General features: G+C 44.9%; 1 protein-coding gene across 1 annotated transcript in view; it reads right to left on the bottom strand.

The window, feature by feature from the left end:
• LOC126195708 (uncharacterized) overlaps window positions 1-23,059 on the bottom strand; it is a 124,686-nt gene that overhangs the window by 52,098 nt on the left and 49,529 nt on the right. Inside the window, exon 5 of the mRNA XM_049934337.1 lies at window positions 1,117-1,228. Coding sequence (XP_049790294.1) covers window positions 1,117-1,228 — 112 coding nt within the window. The remainder of the gene's footprint in view (window positions 1-1,116; window positions 1,229-23,059) is intronic.

The raw sequence follows: 23,059 nt of genomic DNA, 5'->3' as shown, positions 1-23,059 counted from the left end.
TGGTTCCTATGAAAGGGCACGGCCGTTTCCCTTCTCCATCCTCCCCTAATCCGAGGTTCTCCTACATCTGTAACGACCTCGTAGTGCAGTCATGGACTGAGAGCTGGTCCCGGCGGAGGTTCGAGTCCTCCCTCGGGCATGGGTGTGTGTGTTTGTCTTTAGGACAATTTAGGTTACGTAGTGTGTAAGCTTAGGGACTGATGACCTTAGCAGTTAAGTCCCATAAGATTTCACACACATTTGAATATTTTTTGACCTCGTAGTCGACGGGACGTTACAAGACTAATCTCCCCTCCTCCTCCTCCTCCTACTACTACTCTTTTCTGCGTCAGAAACGATGACGCAATTTACTTTCGGAGCGTCCCTCACACAGGCGGCTCCCTATTAACTGCATTTCTTACATGTATCGCATTTACAAGTCTATTATATGATCATTGTTAAGTTTAACTTGAGTGATCTGACTCCCAGAATGACATAAAATCGGCTGATGGGGTTGTGAAGATTTATTTCCAGCAAGAGTTCTGTAAAAATTTCAACAACTCAATTCTTTTTTTGCATCACAGTTGAAATTAACGTTACTGTCAACTCTTTCGCTATATTTCATTACATCTAAATGGTTATGAATAAGTATCAACGTGGTTTCAAAAGACGACTGCATGAAAACAAAATATACAGAAAAATGACACGTATGATTGATCAGAGTACCAAACCAAGTTTTGATTTGTAGTGGTGTTGGCTGCAACATTTCGGAACATGTAAGGAAATCGACTGCCCCATTTTGTCGCAGGGAATTAATTCGCACATGCAAGGAGGCAACACAGTGAGCAGATTTCAGTAGGATCCTGCAGACGTTGCGATTTTCCAATGAATTGCATGCAGGTGCTTATTGACGTTTGCCGCAGTCCAAATGGTGCCCAAATTGGAAACTTGTAACGTGAGTTAAAAACTTAGAAAGTTCTTTCACCAGTGATACATGTCGTTTTTGTGTATGTCTTGTAGTTTCCGCAAAGTCGTCTTCTGAAACCCTGGAGAAACTTACGAATAACCCCGTACTGTAGGTGAAACCAGATGAGGAAGCCTACGCGACTTATGAAGACTCTGAGCGACGGGACTGACCTTGAACCGACCCCACGACGCTGCGTCGGTCGCGGTCCACCCCGGTGCCCGACGGCTGCGCCCGAGACGACGTTTTGGCGCCCAACGGTGACGACACTTGGCTCAGCCGCGCCTGTCGCAGAGGTAACCCCTAAAGCACGCTAGCTGTCGGCGCTAGTGCTTGCCGATCGGAAAACAACAACGAGATTTCTACAAATGTGACTGCAAGAAGATTCTGAGAGACACCATATACAACAAATCTGTCCCATTAAGCCTGTAAGACGCAACCATCTACTTCGACAGCCCACAACGTGTAGCAAAGTCTTCCATATACAGGGTGGTCATTGATCGTGACAAATATCTCACGAAATAGGCGTCAAACGAAAACACTACAAAGGACGAAACTTGTCTAGCTTGAAGGGGGAAACCAGATGGCGCTATGGTTGGCCCGGTAGATGGCGCTGCCATAGGTCAAACAGATGTCAACTGCGATTTTTTAAATAGGAAACCCCATTTTTATTACATATTCGTGCAGTTCGTAAAGAAATATGAATGCTTTAGTTGGACCACTTTTTTTGCTTTGTGATATATGACGCTGTAATAGTCACAAACATATGGCTCACAATTTCAGACGAACAGTTGGTAACAGGTAGGTTTTTTAAATTAAAATACAGAACGTAGGTACGTTCGAACATTTTATTTCTGTTGTCAAATGTGATACATGTACCTTTGTGAACATATCATTCCTGACAACGCATGCTGTTACAGCGTGATTACTTGTAAATACCACATTATTGCAATAAATGCTCAAAATGATGTCCGTCAACCTCAATGAATTTGCCATACGTGTAACGACATTCCTCTCAACAGCGAGTAGTTCGCCTTCCGTAATGTTCGCACATGAATTGACAATGTGGCATTGACAAGGCGCTGACGCGTCTTGTCAGGCGTTGTCGGTGGATCACGATAGCAAATATCCTTCAACTTTCCCCACAGAAAGAAATCCGGGGACGTGCGGACCATGGTATGGTGCTTCGACGACCGGTCCACCTGTCATGAAATATGCTGTTCAATACCGCTTCAAGCGCACGTGAGCTATGTGCCGGACATCCATCATGTTGGAAGTACGTCACCATTCTGTCATGCAGTGAAACATCTTGTAGTAACATCGGTAGAACATTACGTAGGAAATCAGCATACACTGCACCATTTAGATTGCCATCAATAAAATGGGAGCCAATTATCCTTCCTCCCATAGTGCCGCACCATACATTAACCCGCCAAGGTCACTGATGTTCCACTTGTCGCAGCCATCGTGGATTTTCCGTTGCCCAATAGTGCGTATTATGCCGGTTTACGTTACCGCTGTTGGTGAATGACGCTTCGTCGATAAATAGAACGCGTGCAAAAAATCTGTCATCGTCCGGAAATTTCTCTTGTGCCCGGTGGCAGAACTGTACACGACGTTCAAAGTCGTCGCCATGCAGTTCCTGGTGCATAGAAATATGGTACGGGTGCAATAGATGCTGATGTAGCATTCTGAACAACGACGTTTTTGAGATTCCCGATTCTCGCGCAATTTGTCTGTTATTGATGTGCGGATTAGCCGCAACAGCAGCTAAAACACTTACTTGGGCATCATCATTTGTTGCAGGTCGTGGTTGACGTTTCACATGTGGCTGAACACTTCCTGTTTCCTTAAATAACGTAACTATCCGGCGAACGGTCCGGACACTTGGATGATGTCCAGTATAACCGAGCAGCATACATAGCACACGCCCGTTGGGCATTTTGATCACAATAGCCAGACATCAACACGATATCGACCTTTTCCGCAATTGGTAAACGCTCCATTTTAACACTGGTAACGTATCACGAAGCAAATACTGTACGCACTGGCGGAATGTTACGTGATACCACGTACTCATACGTTTGTGACTATTAAGGCGCCATCTATCACAAAGAGAAAAAAGTGGTCCAACTAAAACATTCATATTTATTTACGTACAACACGAGTAGTATTCTTCTTATTTAAAAAAATGCAGTTGATATCCGTTTGACCTATGGCAGCGCCATCTAGCGGGCCAACTAAAGCGCCATCTGGTTTTCGCCTTCAAGCTAGACAAGTTTCGTTCTTTGTAGTTTTTCCGATTGACGCTTATTTCGTGAGATATTTGGCCCAGTCACTGTCAATGGACCACCTTGCAGTTCGTGATGCTCTTAACGGTGTATTCCTCAGAACCCAATAGTAAAAATTACCAGAATCCTTACGATACGAAGGGCAGGAAAAAGATTATCATTATTGTGCCACATTTCGACGTTCTAATTACCTGTCGCGGCCACTTAACATTATATCGCCGGCAGTACTGCTCCGCGAAAGAAAGAGTGTGTTTCTGGCCCGTCAGGGGACGTCCCTCTTGGTCTGGGCCAAGTAAGCAGCAACGAAGCAGCCAGCGACGGGGGTGTGCTACTGGTCTGTATGGGGACCAGAGGAGTACACATTAGGCTTTTAACTTGTCCAGCCTTGCCTTGTAGTCAGACAGACAAGCCGCCGTACGTTAGCAGAGTATTAGTAGGCTGTTTTACTCTCATCCAAGCCAAGTTATACCTAACCCAAGTAGGCTAAAGGAGTCTTGCTCGCCTGCACGTCTTCCTGCAGTGCTTCACTTTCATTGTAGTGTTCGTTATGAGTACAGTTTGGAAATTAATCAAAAGTATTTTGCTATCCAAATATCGCAAGACGAGGTTCAATGAAAGATATATTAATTTTGAGATGTTGTCCTTTTTTTCCTTTTCAACATGTTGCAGGGCTAATTTATTTATTTTGATATGAACAGTTTCCTCTGTAATTTCATCGTGTTTCGATTAGTACTGGATATTTTCAATTGGAACCATCGTCAGCTCACTTCTAACATGTGTTTTCTGTAGTATGCAGAACCATCTATGAAAGTCGAGATCCTTGGCAACTTACAACGTGAGGATGTATATTATATGCAACCCCAACTATAGTAACGTTTTGGAAGACTAATTTATGTAATCTTAACGTCTTTCAGCCAAATGTTACCTCCGTTACATCAGTTTCAATAGCAAATTGGAGGATGTGTATTGCGGATTCATTGATGTCTCCTAAGTGCTCAAAATAGATCATTCTAAATTCATCAGATGCACTGTAGCAAATATTTCGTTAATCAAAAAATTACTTGTCTGAAGAAGGAAACTTTCTTTCACACTAACTTTTCTTCGCACTGTGTTACATACCACCAGCATGTGTTTTTAATATCAACTGAGCATTGTGTTTCCTATCTCAATGTTTGTAATTTCTACACACTTGTCAGCCCCAATATCTTTGCCCTCCTTTAAAATATTTATGGAGTGAGGAAACAGCTCGTCAAATTTACGAACGTGTCATAACTCGACGTTTCGGAATGCGTGTTTAGTACTTTTTATACAATTTGTACCACGAGACATCTATCGATCTATTACAAGCTGCCTCATAAACACACAAGAACCCTTGCCCTGCTGGACATGGGCTCTGTTCCGTGATTGGTATATAGGCCTATTCCCCAATTTTTAATTGCTCTCCAGTCTTCTTTAGGTTTCGTTTGCTCATTTTTCCGCTCCCCCTGTTATAAAAACTGAACTGCAATGAAACTATCTACGCAAACATATACACGGCTAGTCACGTTGGATTGACAGCGCAATCTGTTTTCAGATGCAGAAGGCTGGAGGGGTCCCGTATAGCTTACCAGGCTTACATAAACCCAAGATGAGTTGCTTTAAGCCCACAGCTCGTGGTCGTGCGGTAGCGTTCTCGCTTCCCACGCCCGGATTCCCGGGTTCGATTCCCGGCGGGGTCAGGGATTTTCTCTGCCTCGTGATGGCTGGGTGTTGTGTGATGTCCTTAGGTTAGTTAGGTTTAAGCAGTTCTAAGTTCTAGGGGACTGATGAACATAGCTGTTAAGTCCCATAGTGCTCAGAGCCATTTGAACCATTTTTGACTTGCTTTACTCACTGTGCTTCAGTGCACATGTACTCGTGTCTCCGTTGCACCAGGTTGAGCTGCTTAATTGGTCCCAGGAGAGATTGGGCAGGCGGGCTGGAAGAAGAATGTGTACGTCTCTGATACGACAGGAGGGCGGAGTTAATGCTATCGGTTCCTGGTACAGACAGTGTTTTAGTCTGTCTTTGGCCAGAATTGCTGTGGCGGTTGTATAGAGTGACTTATACCAACCGTAAATCGCAGAGTGCTCCTATATTGCTTGACAATTGTTAAGGAACAGAGACATTTTTGGACAGGAAAAATCACAGTCAATGATGGGCGACATGAAAAACAGTACATAGGTAATAGAAGTAGTGTGGTATATTTATAATGGAAACAGGTACAGATTTCACCACATGTGAAAGTAGGATAACAGACATAGATAATGGCTATGTTTGACGCAGGTCAAACTCCCAGCGTAAAGGTCGATATTGGACTCTCAGCAAGGAATATGGCGCGCAGGTTTAGCCGAACGGTCTAGGGCGCTGCAGTCATGGAATGTGCGGCTGGTCCCGGCGGAGGTTCGAGTCCTCCCTCGGGCATGGGTGTGTGTGTGTATCCTTAGGATAATTTAAGTAGTGTCTAAACTTAGGGACTGATGACCTTAGCAGTTAAGTCCAATAAGATTTCACACACATCTGAACATTTTTTTTTAACAAGGAATATGGCCTCCTCGGGAAAAAATGCACATTTTGCACCTATTATTCGTGCTGGCTACCAATCCGTTTTCATTTCATTCACGGGGCTGGAGGTGGTGTCTGCCAGGAGCATTCCTGAGGCATGTGCTGCAGAGTTTTAAGTCTCGGTTGTACGCAGGCCATTCCATACGTTCAATATCCTCACAAACGGACATGGTCCAGGATACCTCGCGCATAGATATGCTGTAGTATTCGGCCACTGTGCATACTTCGTGTCCACACTTTAACGCCTAGGGCATACCGATGACATTAATGAATATTCTGTTCTGTGTAACGTGTTCACCCCTCTGTCTTCACTGACTGGTGGCCAGAGTCACTTGGCACACTGAAGCGAGATTAGTCGGAGAAAAATGCTCTGAACCACTGTTGCTGACCCTTTCTCGACGATGACGTGGTTGGAGTACATTTAACACGGTTTCGAGTGTACAAACCATCCTAATTTTCTCGCTGCGAAATGTTTCTGGCAGAGACCCGTGTACCCGTAGCGGCTGCAAGGTCTGTAGCGATCTGCCACTAGGGTTACATATCGATCCTCTTGCAGTGTGGCGATTCGTCTACGGCCACCAGCATGCTTTCGCATAGCATTACCAGCTTCAGCGACCTTTTATAAGCGTGAGATGACAATTTTTGTCGTGCCCATTGCTGTGGCCATAGTAGTGACACACATACCGGCTTGGAGCCGTCCAACTTCTTGTTCACGATCGTAAGCGCTCAAATGATGTCTTGCAGACATGTTGCCATACCACACGGAATGTCGTACTAATCGTTTCTACAATAAACTTCGTAAAACACCAGAGTGCATGCACTGTCGAATGCATGCAGAGCATCTGCGCACAGACTTCGCTGCGGTAAACACGTCCCACACTATACAGTTCCTTTTACTATAACTGGTCGCTTGTTCCGTAGCAACTGTCGGTTGTTCAGTAGCAATTGGCAGTGTTTCCTTAGCAAGTGTCAGTTGTTCCCTGGCAATTGTCAAGCAATGTTTACCTGATTATGACCTACCCTTATGTCTGGGATTGTGTTGTTTCTTCAAGATCGTTTCTGGCGCCAGTTAATTTTTACACCACACCAAGTGTTGCTGATCTCAAAATTTGGGACATTGTTTAGGCCTATCTGTTCCAGAACAGTCCGAGTTCGATTTATCAGTTGTTATGAGTGCGGGGGGGGGGGGGGGTTCCGTGAGTGTGCGGTCCTAACGGGTTAGGCTCGTAAGGCGCAAGCCATTGCAGGAGCGTACTACTGAAATCTTCTGACGAGGTTACAGCAAGCTGTCAAGACAAATGGTAGGAGGCAGGTCTCGCAGGGAGTCTTTTTCCTCATGACAACGTCCCATGTCATCTGAACTGGCTAACACGTGCTACGTTTGCTGGCTGTGAAATTTTGGCGGAGCGCCTGTATTCTCCTGTCACGGCACTCTTTCATCGGATTAAGAAATCATTGCCTGGCAGGCATTTCCAAAAAGACAATGAGATCTTTCTCGAGGTAGAATGTAGCCTAACGTGCTACAATGTACACTTCTACAACCATGGTCTCCTACAATCCATGTGTCGTAGGAAAAAGTGAACTTCTGGAAAAGGAATAACACTATCGCCATATTTCATTGTCCAAATATGAATTTTTAGAGGTAATAACTAAAGTTTTATGACTACCTCTCATGCTATGTAATACACATAATCCGAATGAGAATGAATGTGGCCCAAAGGCTAACCAACAATTTATTCAAATGAAGCATGATGCGTATGCTGCACAAAAAAGACTGTTAAGACAGATCGAACTACGGAACTTCATAAAGAATGCGGAAACAGTGAATCGACTAGAGCAGTACGTCCCCAGTTCCAGAATCATGTACGATCGTTTTGTTGATTGCGGTGACATGTTTTTCGTCAATCTATGTAGGGAACACTATAGGATGTAAGACGAAAGATATTGACGTTAAGTGATAAACAAACATTGTTAGATATTCGGACCACTGTACTTTACGAAGTAAACATAAAACTGGGAAACACGTAGGCCAGTACCTCTCTAGCGCCAAAATCATGCACACTCGTTCTACTGAGTGTGGGGATAAGTGTCACGAGAATCTATGGCCATAATTAGAAAGGATGACTGTCAGAAAGACAAAATCATAAAATACCCCATCTGACGAAATACTTGAAATGCTTCGGACACCAGTCAGGTCGCACGCTGCAGTGGACTATCACCGCCCAGCGCCACCGCTTCATACAACTAATACACAAACTTTTTTAATTAAAACTTATTACAGTACACAAAAAAGGAATAACGCGCCTCTCTTCCGAAGTGACAAGTGTTGACATTTCCTTACTACTAATGCAGTAAGGTAGTACTGTTTAGAGCATGATAACTGTGGTGTCACCGCTAGACACCACACTTGCTAGGTGGTAACTTAAATCGGCCGCGGTCCTGTAGTACATGTCGGACCCGCGTGTCGCCACTGTGTAATCGCAAACCTAGCGCCACCACATGGCAGGTCACAAGACACGGACATGACCTCGCCCCAGTTGTACGGACGACATAGCTTGCGACCAGACGTACGAAGCTTTCCTCTCATTTGCCGAGAGACAGATAGAATAGCCTTCAGCTTAGTCCATAGCTACTACCTAGCAAGGCGCCATTTGTATCAGTGCTTATAGCTTACTACTATTCAAGAGATGTATTCCAACAAGAGAATAAAAGTTAAGTAACATCTACGTACTTTTCTTCTTATTCATTAATAAGTCTCATGTTCCAGAACTTCAAGCCCGTCTGCGTTAGTTTAGCGTGCACCTAGCTACCTCATTGTGTCTATGCTGTATGAGCTAGACACAACATTATTTGGCGACGAGTAAAAGAGTTTGTATTACTTCGTTTGTGTCATGGCTTCGCCACAATCTCCGGATGTACTGTCCGAATTTTTTCGCTTGCAGAATCAGCAGACGCAGGCGTTATTGGAAGCCCTTGGACAGCTCGTCCAGGGTCAACGTGCGCTACAAACCGATGCGGCAGCCGCCGCTTCTTCGCTACCGCTGCCTCCAAACGCTGTCGCACCGCCATTTAGGCCCTTTGAGGCCAAGTGCGAAACCTGGCACGAGTGGTCTCGCCAGTTCAACTTTCACCTCGCAGCCTACAGAATACAAGGTAAAGAGCGGCAGCCGTTTTTGCTTTCTTGTGTCGGTGTGTCTACCTACCGTGTGATAGTGAAATTGTTTCCCCGACGCGACCTAGAAACTCTGTCCTACGAAGAAATTTTGTCTGCTTTAGATGCCTATTTCAAAGAAACTGTTAATGTAGTTGCAAAACGGTATACGTTCTTTCGTACAAAACGTACGGCCGGTCAGACTAATAGGGAGTGGGTTGCAACATTGCAAGGACTAACTAGGGAGTGTGCCTTTGAATGTGACTGTGGCCTCCCTTATTCAGATACTATGGTGCGTGATGCAATAGCACAGAACGTTTCTGATGTTCGCATACGGGAACAGATTTTGAAACTCGTAAATCCCTCCCTTCAACAAGTGATAGACATATTGGATAGGCAAGACACACTTGACTTTGCTCAGGAATCATTTGAAACTTCGCCAGCAGTGTGTCACATTACCCGGCCTGCCGGGCCCGCTGCACGGGACGCTCAGCGGCCCTCGCGCCCGTCCGCACAGCAGCGGCAGCCTAGCTCGCAAACACGTGCGCCGCGTAAGCAAGCAAATGCAGTGAAATCATGCCCGCGGTGTGCACCTAGACATTCGCGTGAAAATTGCCCGTCACGCCAAGCTATTTGCTTTTACTGCCAAAAGAAAGGACATGTTCAAAGTGTTTGCCAGAAAAAGCTTCGATCAGACAATCACAATAATTCCAGGCCTTTTGCTTCGCGCCGGAGTCGAACCCAGGACAATCGGGCTCGTGGACCTTCGCCCATGGACATTCATGTAGTTCATTCCCACCCGTCCAGTGACACTTTAGCTAACAGTGACTGTGTTCGTCCCACCACAAGTGTGCGTCGACGTCGCCGGAAATCCCGTAAAGTCGCAAGTGCTTCTGTACCTGTATCAGTTCAATTTGCACGTGACAGTCGCTCTTGTCGTCAGCAGGACAATAAACTTTTTGTGGACTTAGACTTTGACGGCAAAGTGATCCCATTCCAGCTCGATACAGGGGCTGCAGTTTCATTGATTAATCACGACACGTACAAACAACTGGGCCAACCGCCATTGCGTGCCGCAAATGTTAAGTTAACTAGTTACTCAGGACAGCAGATCCCTGTATTAGGACAGTGCAGCCTTATTGCAACATACAAGGGACAAACGAAACTTGTGTCATTTTACGTTCTTCGTTCTTCTACTGCAGTGAACTTGTTTGGTTTAGATTTGTTTCAATTGTTTAATATGTCTATAGTAAATCAGGTCCTATCAGTGAATCAGACTGTGCCTTCCGCCAGTGTTTCTAGTCTTTGTGACGAATTTGCAGACATTTTTGCCCCGGGCCTTGGTTGCGCTAAGAACTATGCTGCACATTTGGAATTGAAAGACAACGCGCAACCGAAATTTTTCAGAGCGCGCAATGTTCCCCACGCATTGCGTGATGAGGTCGCAAGAACATTGCACGATTTAGAATCTCAAGGTGTAATTGAACGTGTGCAGGCTTCTCTCTGGGCCTCACCCTTAGTAATTTTGCCAAAACCTTCCGGAAAACTGAGACTTTGTGTGGACTTCAAGGCCACTGTGAATCCACAACTTGTGACTGCTACTTTTCCTTTGCCCCGCCCGGAAGATCTTTTTGACAAACTGTGCCCGGGAAAATATTTTTCAAAATTGGACCTCGCAGATGCGTACTTGCAAATACCTGTGGACGAAGACTCCCAGCGCGTCTTAGTGGTAAACACGCATCTTGGCTTGTATCGCTTCAAAAGACTGCCGTTCGGGTGTGCATCCGCCCCTGCTTTGTTTCAGCAATATTTACAAACTGTTTGTGCGTCGGTCCCTACTGCTGCGAACTATCTGGACGATATTGTGATCTCCGGCAAGACAGAAGCCGAACATTTGCAAAATCTCCGAACATTATTTCATGTCTTGCGTCAGAATGGCCTTCGCTTGAGGAAGGACAAATGTGTGTTTTTTGCTCGGGACTTACCCTACCTGGGGCATGTCATAAATGCCCAAGGTATACATCCGAGTCCAGAGCACCTCCGTGCCATACAGGACTTACCTGCTCCGCAGAATTTGAAACAGCTACAGAGTGTGCTGGGTAAAATTCATTATTATGCAAAGTTTGTGCGCAATGCTTCTTCCATTTCAGCTCCGCTTCATCGCTTACGCCGTAAAGGTGTTCCGTTCGTCTGGACGACGGAATGCGAACGCGCCTTTCGCCAGTTGAAATCGGCGTTACTTTCAAATACTTGCCTTACGCCATTCGATCCCCGAAAACCCCTTTTGTTGATGGTAGATGCATCGGATTTCGGGATCGGTGCTGTGCTTGCGCACAAGGATGGCTCGCATGATCGCCCTATTGCCTTTGCGTCAAAATTGCTCTCATCTGCGCAAAGAAATTATTTACAACTAGAGAAAGAAGCTTTAGCTCTCGTGTTTGGTGTTACCAAGTTCCATGACTTCTTGTATGGTCGTCACTTTACCATCATCACGGACCACAAACCTTTGACATCGCTTTTTCATCCGAACAAGCCTGTACCTCCACATACAGCGCAGAAATTCATTCGCTGGTCACTTTTTCTCTCGCAGTACCGCTACGATATCTTGTATCGGTCCACTGCTCAGCACGGAAACGCTGATGCGTTGTCCCGTTTGCCTGTTGCTGAGGATAAAGCATTCGATTCTTCCGAACTTGCTTGCATGTTCATTGATTCGGAAGCCGATGACGTGGTCGAATCGTTTCCGATTGATTTTCGTCGTGTCGCTACAGCCACAGCTGCTGACCCTGTCCTTGCTACTGTTTTGCGTTTTGTTGCTACGCACTGGCCCTTGTCAAAGTCGCGGATCGAGGATCCTTTGGTTCGCCGTTTTTTTGCTCACAAGGAGAGACTTTTTGTACGACGTGGTGTTTTGTTGTTGCGTTCCGATAATGATCAGTCCAGAGTCGTGGTCCCACGTTCGTTACAGTCCTCTGTCTTAAAGCTTCTCCACCAAGGACATTGGGGTATAGTGCGTACGAAACAACTTGCTCGTCAGCACTGTACTTGGTTCGGCATCGATGCTGCGATTACGAATATGTGCTCCTCTTGTGTGGCGTGTGCCGAACAACACTCCGCACCGCCGCAGAAGTTCTTTGCATGGCCGACAGCCACTTCCCCTTGGCAACGATTGCATATCGATTTTGCTGGTCCATTCTGGAATGCTCGATGGTTGGTTGTGGTCGATGCTTTCAGTAATTTTCCTTTTGTTGTCCGGATGTCTTCCACGACGTCTTCTGCCACAATCCAAGCCTTGTCTGCTATCTTTTGCATTGAGGGTCTTCCGCAGACTATTGTTTCCGACAATGGCCCACAATTCATGTCCGCAGAATTTCAGTCATTCTGCAAGGCCAATGGTATTCAACATCTGACATCCGCGCCGTTTTCGCCTCAGTCAAACGGTGCCGCTGAACGATTGGTCCGGACTTTCAAGTCACAGATGTTGAAATTGAAAGAATCGCATTCTCGGGAGGACGCTTTGTTACTCTTTTTGTCATCGTATCGCTCTCAGCCCCGCGATGGTCGCTCGCCGGCTGAATTGCTCCATGGTCGTCCTCATCGCACCCTGATGTCTTTGCTGCATCCGCCGCATCAGGTTCCTGTGCAGCGGCAGACTCCTGCTTTTGCTCCTGGCGACGTTGTCTATTATCGCAACTATCGCGGTTCACGGCGTTGGCTCGCAGGGCGCATTCTTCGCTGCCTCGGCCGCGCGATGTATTTGGTTTTGGGGGCCTCTGGTGAGGTGCGTCGGCATCTCAATCAGCTGCGCCTCTGTCGTCGCCAGGGTTCTGCCGCTCCCCGTCTGCTTTCAGCGACGGAGCCGTCCGGTCAGCGCCTTGGGGACCCATCTACTGGCTCGCCTCATCCCCAGGTGTTACCGACGCTGCCTTCCATTTTGCCCCATGGCGTCGCGCCGCCGCCGCAGCCGCCGCAGCTGCCGCCGCAGCCGCCGCCGGCGCCGCCCGCAGTGGACGCGTCGCTGCAACCGCCTGGCGCCTCCCTGGGTCACGCGCCGCCGCTCGCTTCCCGTGACCAGCCGTCCTCCGCCATGGACCTTTTGCCCGCTCCGGACCAGATGTCGTCTTCGCCCGTCGGGTGCTCCGACCACATGGAGGTCGACCCTTCGGCCCCTCTTGTCTCATTACGTGCGCATACACCTCATGTTGACGTGCACCCTGGACTAGGTTTGCAGGCGTTTCCTAGCTCCCCTCGGACCGAATGGCCGGGTGCGGGTGGCACAGCCTCGCCTGTTGTTAGGCTCCCCACCTCATCGCATACGTCAACATGGGGTCCTCCCCACGGCGGGCGGAAGCCTTATCTCACGACCGTTCGCCGATTTGCGGGGGAGGAATGTGGTGTCACCGCTAGACACCACACTTGCTAGGTGGTAACTTAAATCGGCCGCGGTCCTGTAGTACATGTCGGACCCGCGTGTCGCCACTGTGTAATCGCAAACCTAGCGCCACCACATGGCAGGTCACAAGACACGGACATGACCTCGCCCCAGTTGTACGGACGACATAGCTTGCGACCAGACGTACGAAGCTTTCCTCTCATTTGCCGAGAGACAGATAGAATAGCCTTCAGCTTAGTCCATAGCTACTACCTAGCAAGGCGCCATTTGTATCAGTGCTTATAGCTTACTACTATTCAAGAGATGTATTCCAACAAGAGAATAAAAGTTAAGTAACATCTACGTACTTTTCTTCTTATTCATTAATAAGTCTCATGTTCCAGAACTTCAAGCCCGTCTGCGTTAGTTTAGCGTGCACCTAGCTACCTCATTGTGTCTATGCTGTATGAGCTAGACACAACAATAACGTCATTTCCTTACTACTAATGCAGTAAGGTAGTACTGTTTAGAGCATGATAAACTGACGTTACCTCACCTTTGGCACGCTAGTGTATAAGATCCCACTAAAATCTGTGCATTACGCACAATTATTTGCATGTATAAATCGACTTTCAGCTTTTCCTTTCTATACGTGTGGACCACGTAGATCAGGTCAATTTTCTTCGAAATTCTAGATTCTAAAATTTTACGTACAAACTACACATGCTTTTCGTGTTTATCCTCTATATCTTTCACAGACTGTACCAAAACTTTTATTAATCGGATACGTCGTGAACCCCTCACGTTTAAGACTGACATCAATCCTAACTCACCAGAGCAGAGAAGGTAGATATATTAGCCATTCCATGGAAAATGTAAGATAGCAATACATTAACTGCAATAGTATTTTCATATTTGCGATACAGGTAGATTTAGTATAGTACTGCATTGCTTTTAAAAGTTGTATATAATGAAGGCAGTCCTTCATTAAAAACTGCATCATTATTACTTTTATTTTATTGTAGCTGAACATAGGCCTACTTTTGACGATTATTTGAGTACCTCACAGATCGACTGAGATAACTGCGGTTTTGTAAATAGCGACCGCGACAGGACAACTAGTCAAAAAGTATTAACACTTTAACTGCCATGATCTCCATTTAGGGATCTGCATCTGTAGCTGACACTTTGTATTTGTGATTATGTTGTAATCAATAGTTACTATTTTGCATTGTTGGCTCGATCCGTCCAGCTTGTGCGATGATTCTTGGTCAGTTACAGCTACGCGAGTGAAGTGTACAGGATTATGTGTGTGAATACGTAAACCTTTTAAGAATTACAAGGGTTGAACGTTTTCGAAATAGCAAGGGTTATGTTGTTATGTAATTAACTTCCAGTGCTTGTGTATTGGAAAGTTCTGTATTAGTTTTACAAGATCTTTCAATTCTTTATTTCCAAGACATTATATTTTCCAGTGAGGACTTTCGGAACTTCGGTCCCCATTTGAGGCACATGGCAGGTTCCGCCTAAAACAACATTTTCTGTTTCTTTTCTACGCAAGAACAATGACTCACTATAAAGCACTTTCTATGAGGGAAACTGAAGACAGTGAAAATGACCCTGGTTTCATGGCGTGTTCTGATGGTGAGAGTGAAGTGAAGACCATTGATATCGTCGAGCTCTTTCCAGATCGCGTAGATGAGATAACTGATCGTGATGGCGTCGACGGAACTATATTGGAAGATACTCTTCCAGCTGATGTTCCAAGTACCTAGTGAGGTAGCGCAATGGTTAGCACATTGCACTCGCGTTCGGTAGGACAACGGTTCAAACTCGCGTCCGGCCGTTCTGATTAAAGTTTTGCGTGATTTAATATAAATACCGGAATGGTTCCTTCGAAATGGCACGGTCGATTTCCTTCTCTGTCTTTCCACATTCCGAGCTTGTGCTCCATCTGTAATGACCTTGTTGTCGACGGGACGTTAAACACTAATATTCTCCTCCTTCTCATGACCTTCCAGGTACCTTGTAATTTGGAAGGAAGGAAAAGTGAGGAAAATGCGGGTCATCGAAAGAACAAAATGTAAGCTAATATCACATAACCGACTGAAGAGCAAAACCTACCCTGATCTAGCAGAAACTGAACAGCGCTGATTACCATTTGGTAGCAACACGAAAATGAAAGTCTGCAGTTGATTGCTTTGAAGGATTTGTTGATGAACAAGTGCTGCATTTGATTGCCGGTGAAAGTGTCGAACAAGCTACTCGGAGCAATAATCACAGCTTTGATGCAATAACTACATAAGAAAGGTTCTTAGGTATACTGGTATTCACTAGATGCCATGTTCTCCCACAGAAAGTTATATTGGAATGATGATGAGGACATTGATACAAGGTGATTATGACACTATGAGTCACAACAGATATATGGAAATCGAGCGCCACCTTCACTTCAATGGCAACACATATCTGATCAGAATATCAACTGACGAAAGGGGTAAACTTTTCAAAATTCTTCCTGTGATGACCTTCCTGAATAAGAAATTCATGAAATTTCTAGTTTTTCTGACAAGCTGAGCACTGATGAGCAGATGTTTCAATATTATGGACACCGTTATCTAAAACAAGTCATTCGCGGGAAACCAGTGAGATTTGGATTCAAACAGTGGATCTTGTGCTGTTCCCATCATCATTTGCCTCACGAACGAAAGTATTCTGCTGCTCCAATTAAGAAGGACGGTGGCAACGGCATATAGTACTCAATCATCCGCTCCTTCTGATCCGAAAAGGGAAGGACGTATATCATACCCGAAGGTGTTTCAGTTGAACTCAGGACTTCTCGAATCAGACATGTTCCGGAACGCACGCCGTAGGGGACAGAACGAAAACGTAGAATATGCAAGGAAAATGCAAGGACGCAGTTACCTGTGTGTAGTGAGGGTCTCCATATTGAATCCTATGACGTCTGCCACAAAAACTAAAAGACGATATGAAAAGACAGTGGCATGAGCCATGATCTCAGTTTGGAGATCGACTAAAATATAGCTTTTATTTCGAGATTATTTCTTTTTTATTTTACATTCCCTTTCCCAGGCTCTATTTCAAATAAGTAACCTAGAAATAAATGTATACTCAAGAAAAAAAGATAGTTAATGGATTAAATGCTTTCTCTGAAAACTACCTAGAAGAACAAGGACGTGGACGAACTATGGTTCAAGTTTATAAGAATAATTGACCATGTAATGGGTAGATACGTTCATAGTAGAACAGTTCATAAAGAGAAGTAAGGTTTGTAGGTAACAGTCTTTCTAAAGAAACTGCAGGTACTGAACATTAGTAAGATGAAGCATATAGTCATAGACAGAGATAGATAGTAAATTACGTGTGTTTGCCAATCTGTAGAGCAATATATGAATTTTTTAACGACTACAGCAGCAGAATCTTGTCGAAGGGCATCTGAGAAATCCAAAAAAACTTGTTCATATTTTAAGGCTGGAAGTTGAACCCCGTGAATTTTGAATAGCGCAAGAACCGAAATTAGAATAAAAAACTAAAAACAGTAATTAACTCGAGTTTCGTATGCTCCTTTACAAAAGAAGGTCAAGAATATCACTCTTGTATAATTCTTGCTGCTCAGAAAATATGAGTGATATAGAAATGTAAATATGTAGATTTCTGTGCACTAGTGTTGCATAATAAATGAAATTTCTACAACTGATCAAGGTCCCGGAGCCAAATGAAATTCCTGTCAGTTACTACACAAAATTGCACCTGAGTTACCACTGTGTTGATCTCATTCACACAAATAGGCGTATCCACAGGTTAAAAGAAAGGACAGGTCACACCATTCTACAAGAAATGTAGAAGAAATGATCCGTAAAACTACCGTCCTATATCTTCGACGCCTCTGTTTTACAGAATCTTACATCACATAGAGAAATCAAACTTATGGAATGTCTCGATTTGAGGGCCACCATGCCAACCAGCATGGGTTTCGGAAACATCTGTCATGTATAGCCCAAATCGACCCTTCTCAGTTGTGTCCTTCCTACTAGTCAAATATTGGGTGCCTATGGAACCTGCTTTCTCCGATCGCTGGACAACAATTCAAGCAAATCGTATTAGTAAATTTTGTTACAAACGGAAATGATTACAATTCTTAACTTTGTGAGACACAGACGTGTCGTAAGCAGACGGCGACAATCAAACAAGAAATCCCCTCAGTGTACAGTTCGTAATACAAGAGAAGTAAGACAGTTCCTAAGTCGCTGCTATACAGATGCCTATTCTTGATGCCACTGTGGAAGTCGGCGAACTGCTAGTCTTCCACTGGGCCGCAGCCAGGCGGCGCGGCGCTTATGTCCTCTTCGTGTCGAGGGTGCTGCTGTTGAGTTATCGTCCTAGAGGGGGGCGGTCAGCTTGCAATTGGCTGACGTCTTCACAGCCCTCTCTGCTCTAACGTTCCCAACCGGCGTGCCGGCGCTTGACTTTGCGCCAGAACATTCTCAGAAGATATTCTGGAAGCAATGGATCAAGTTGATTGGGTGACTTCAAAACCCAATGACTTCCAAAAAGCATTTTACTCAGTGGCACAGCAGTGTTTATAAATTAAAGTCCTATAATATGGTGCATCATACAAAATTTCCTCCCGCCATGAACCATGGACCTTGCCGTTGGTGGGGAGGCTTGCGTGCCTCAGCGATACAGATGGCCGTACCGTAGGTGCAACCACAACGGAGGGGTATCTGTTGAGAGGCCAGACAAACATGTGGTTCCTGAAGAGGGGCAGCAGCCTTTTCAGTAGTTGCAGGGGCAACAGTCTGGATGATTGACTGATCTGGCCTTGTAACATTAACCAAAACGGCCTTGCTGTGCTGGTACTGCGAACGGCTGAAAGCAAGGGGAAACTACAGCCGTAATTTTTCCCGAGGACATGCAGCTCTACTGTATGATTAAATGATGATGGCGTCCTCTTGGGTAAAATATTCCGGAGGTAAAATAGTCCCCCATTCGGATCTCCGGGCGGGGACTACTCAAGAGGACGTCGTTATCAGGAGAAAGAAAACTGGCGTTCTACGGATCGGAGCGTGGAATGTCAGATCACTTAATCGGGCAGGTAGGTTAGAAAATTTGAAAAGGGAAATGGATAGGTTAAAGTTAGATATGGTGGGAATTAGTGAAGTTCGGTGGCAGGAGGAACAAGACTTCTGGTCAGGTGATTACAGGGTTATAAATACAAAATCAAATAGGGGTAATGCAGGAGTAGGTTTAATAATGAATAAAAAAATAGGAGTGCGGGTTAGCTACTACAAACAGCATAGTGAACGCATTATTGTGGCCAAGATAGACACAAAGCCCATGCCTACTACAGTAGTACAAGTTTATATGCCAACTAGCTCTGCAGATGATGAAGAAATAGATGAAATGTATGACGAGATAAAAGAAATTATTCAGGTAGTGAAGGGAGACGAAAATTTAATAGTCATGGGTGACTGGAATTCGTCAGTAGGAAAAGGGAGAGAAGGAAACATAGTAGGTGAATATGGATTGGGGGGGAAGGAATGAAAGAGGAAGCCGCCTTGTAGAATTTTGCACAGAGCATAACTTAATCATAGCTAACACTTGGTTCAAGAATCATGAAAGGAGGCTGTATACATGGAAGAAGCCAGGACATACTGACAGGTTTCAGATAGATTATATAATGGTAAGACAGAGATTTAGGAACCAGGTTTTAAATTGTAAGACATTTCCTGGGGCAGATGTGGATTCTGACCACAATCTATTGGTTATGAACTGCAGATTGAAAGTGAAGAAACTGCAAAAAGGTGGGAATTTAAGGAGATGGGACCTGGATAAACTGAAAGAACCAGAGGTTGTAGAGAGTTTCAGGGAGAGCATAAGGGGACAATTGACAGGAATGGGGGAAAGAAATACAGTAGAAGAAGAATGGGTAGCTCTGAGGGATGAAGTGGTGAAGGCAGCAGACGATCAAGTAGGTAAAAAGACGAGGGCTAATAGAAATCCTTGGGTAACAGAAGAAATATTGAATTTAATTGATGAAAGGAGAAAATATAAAAATGCAGTAAATGAAGCAGGCAAAAAGGAATACAAACGTCTCAAAAATGAAATCGACAGGAAGTGCAAAATGGCTAAGCAGGGATGGCTAGAGGACAAATGTAAGGATGTAGAGGCTTGTCTCACTAGGGGTAAGATAGATACTGCCTACAGGAAAATTAAAGAGACCTTTGGAGAGAAGAGAACCACTTGTATGAATATCAAGAGCTCAGATGGAAACCCAGTTCTAAGCAAAGAAGGGAAGGCAGAAAGGTGGAAGGAGTATATAGAGGGTTTATACAAGGGAGATGTACTCGAGGACAATATTATGGAAATGGAAGAGGATGTAGATGAAGACGAAATGGGAGATAAGATACTGCGTGAAGAGTTTGACAGAGCACTGAAAGACCTGAGTCGAAACAAGGCCCCGGGAGTAGGCAACATTCCACTAGAACTACTGATGGCCTCGGGAGAGCCAGTCATGACAAAACTCTACCATCTAGTGAGCACGATGTATGAGACAGGTGAAATACCCTCAGACTTCAAGAAGAATATAATAATTCCAATCCCAAAGAAAGCAGGTGTTGACAGATGTGAAAATTACCGAACTATCAGTTTAATAAGTCACAGCTGCAAAATACTAACGCGAATTCTTTACAGACGAATGGAAAAACTGGTAGAAGCCGACCTCGGGGAAGATCAGTTTGGATTCCGTAGAAATTTTGGAACACGTGAGGCAATACTGACCTTACGACTTATCTTGGAAGAAAGATTAAGAAAAGGCAAACCTACGTTTCTAGCATTTGTAGACTTAGAGAAAGCTTTTGACAATGTTGACTGGAATACTCTCTTTCAAATTCTGAAGGTGGCAGGGGTAAAATACAGGGAGCGAAAGGCTATTTACAATTTGTACAGAAACCAGATGGCAGTTATAAGAGTCGAGGGGCATGAAAGGGAAGCAGTGGTTGGGAAAGGAGTGAGACAGGGTTGTAGCCTCTCCCCGATGTTATTCAATCTGTATATTGAGCAAGCAGTAAAGGAAACAAAAGAAAAATTCGGAGTAGGTATTAAAATTCATGGAGAAGAAGTAAAAACTTTGAGGTTCGCCGATGACATTGTAATTCTGTCAGAGACAGCAAAGGACTTGGAAGAGCAGTTGAACGGAATGGACAATGTCTTGAAAGGAGGATATAAGATGAACATCAACAAAAGCAAAACGAGGATAATGGAATGTAGTCAAATTAAGTCGGGTGATGCTGAGGGAATTAGATTAGGAAATGAGACACTTAAAGTAGTAAAGGAGTTTTGCTATTTAGGGAGTAAAATAACCGATGATGGTCGAAGTAGAGAGGATATAAAATGTAGACTGGCAATGGCAAGGAAAGCGTTTCTCAAGAAGAGAAATTTGTTAACATCGAGTATAGATTTAGGTGTCAGGAAGTCGTTTCTGAAAGTATTTGTATGGAGTGTAGCCATGTATGGAAGTGAGACATGGACGATAACTAGTTTGGACAAGAAGAGAATAGAAGCTTTCGAAATGTGGTGCTACAGAAGAATGCTGAAGATAAGGTGGGTAGATCACGTAACTAATGAGGAGGTATTGAATAGGATTGGGGAGAAGAGAAGTTTGTGGCACAACTTGACTAAAAGAAGGGATCGGTTGATAGGACATGTTTTGAGGCATCAAGGGATCACAACTTTAGCATTGGAGGGCAGCGTGGAGGGTAAAAATCGTAGAGGGAGACCAAGAGATCAATACACTAAGCAGATTCAGAAGGATGTAGGTTGCAGTAGGTACTGGGAGATGAAGAAGCTTGCACAGGATAGGGTAGCATGGAGAGCTGCATCAAACCAGTCTCAGGACTGAAGACCACAACAACAACATACAAAATTTATGAAGAGAATCTACAGCTGTAAGATAAATTTCAGACGTGATCCTAAGAAGTGTTTGGGACTCTTGCTACTCATAGTGCATGTCAATTACACTACTGGCCATTAAAATTGCTACACCACGAAGATGACGTGCTACAGTCGCGAAATTTAATCGACAGGAAGAAGATGCTGTGATATGCAAATGATTAGCTTTTCAGAGCATTCACACATGGTTGGCGCCGCTGGCGACACCTACAACGAGCTGACATGAGGAAAGTTTCCAACCGATTTATCATACACAAACAGCAGTTGACCGGCCTTGCCTGGTGTAACGTTGTTGTGATGCCTCGTGTAAGGAGAAGAAATGCGTACCATTACGTTTCAGTCTTTGATAAAGGTCGGATTGTAGCCTATCGCGATTGTGGTTTATCGCATCGCGACGTTGCTGCTCGTGTTGGTCGAGATCCAATGACTGTTAGCAGAATATGGAATCGGTGGGTTCAGGAGGGTAATAGGGAACGCCATGCTGGATCCCAACGGCGTCGTATCACTAGCAGTCGAGATGACATCCGCATGGCTGTAACGGATCGTGCAGCCACGTCTCGATCCGTGAGTCAACACATGGGGACGTTTGGAACACAACAACCATCTGCACGACAAGTTCGACGACGTTTGCAGCAGCATGGACTATCAGATCGGAGACCATGGCTGCGGTTACCCTTGACGCTGCATCACCGACAGGAGCGCCTGCGATGGTGTACTCAACGACGAACCTTGGTGCACGAATGGCAAAACGTCATTTTTTCGGATGAATCCAGGTTCTGTTTACAAATCATGATGGTCGCATCCGTGTTTGGCGACATCACAATGAACGCACATTGGAGGCGTGTATTTGTCATCGCCATACTGGCGTATTACCGGGCGTGATGGTATGGGGTGCCATTGGTTACACGTCTCGGTCACCACTTGTTCGAATTGACGGCACTCTGAACAGTGGACGTTACATTTCAGATGTGTTACGACCCGTATCTCTACCCTTCATTCGATTTCTACGAAACCCTACATTTCAGCAGGATAATGCACGACCGCATGTTGCAGGTCACGTACGGGCCTTTCTGGATACAGAAAATGTTCGACTGCTGCCCTGGCCAGCACATTCTCCAGATCTCTCACCAACGTCTTGTCAATGGTGGCCGAGCAACTGGTTCGTCGCGATACGCCAGTCACTACTCTTGATGAACTGTGGTATAGTGTTGAAGCTGCATGGGCAGCTGTACCTGTACACGCCATCCAACCTCTGTTTGACTCAATGCCCAGGCGTATCAAGGCCGTTATTACGGCCAGAGGTGGTTGTTCTGGGTACTGATTTCTCAGGATCTATGCACCCAAACTGCTTGAAAATGTAATCACATGTCAGCTCTAGTATAATATATTTGTCCAGTGAATACCCGTTTATCATCTGCATTTCTTCTTGGTGTAGCAATTTTAGTGGCCAGTAGTGTACCTGGCAAAGAATACTAATAGTAAAATCAGAAATTTTATTGATGGGTCAATTACCTAAATGTTGCACTATCTGGACAAAACTGCACAAATATACAGTTGGATCTCGATAAGATTTCAGAGTGGTGCAGAATTGGTAATTGCTTTAACAGTTCACAAACGTAAAACTGTGCTCCTCACGAAACGAGGAAATCCTATGACTACATTACCAATGATGAACAATAGCAATCAAAACACTCACACAAATACGTACCTAGAGAATTTTGTAGGAATATGAAATGGAACCATCACAC

This window comes from Schistocerca nitens, chromosome 7, assembly GCF_023898315.1.
Source record: "Schistocerca nitens isolate TAMUIC-IGC-003100 chromosome 7, iqSchNite1.1, whole genome shotgun sequence".
Lineage (NCBI taxonomy): Eukaryota > Metazoa > Arthropoda > Insecta > Orthoptera > Acrididae > Schistocerca > Schistocerca nitens.
Note: the sequence above shows the minus strand (reverse complement) of the source record. Positions and strands in the feature narration are given on the sequence as shown.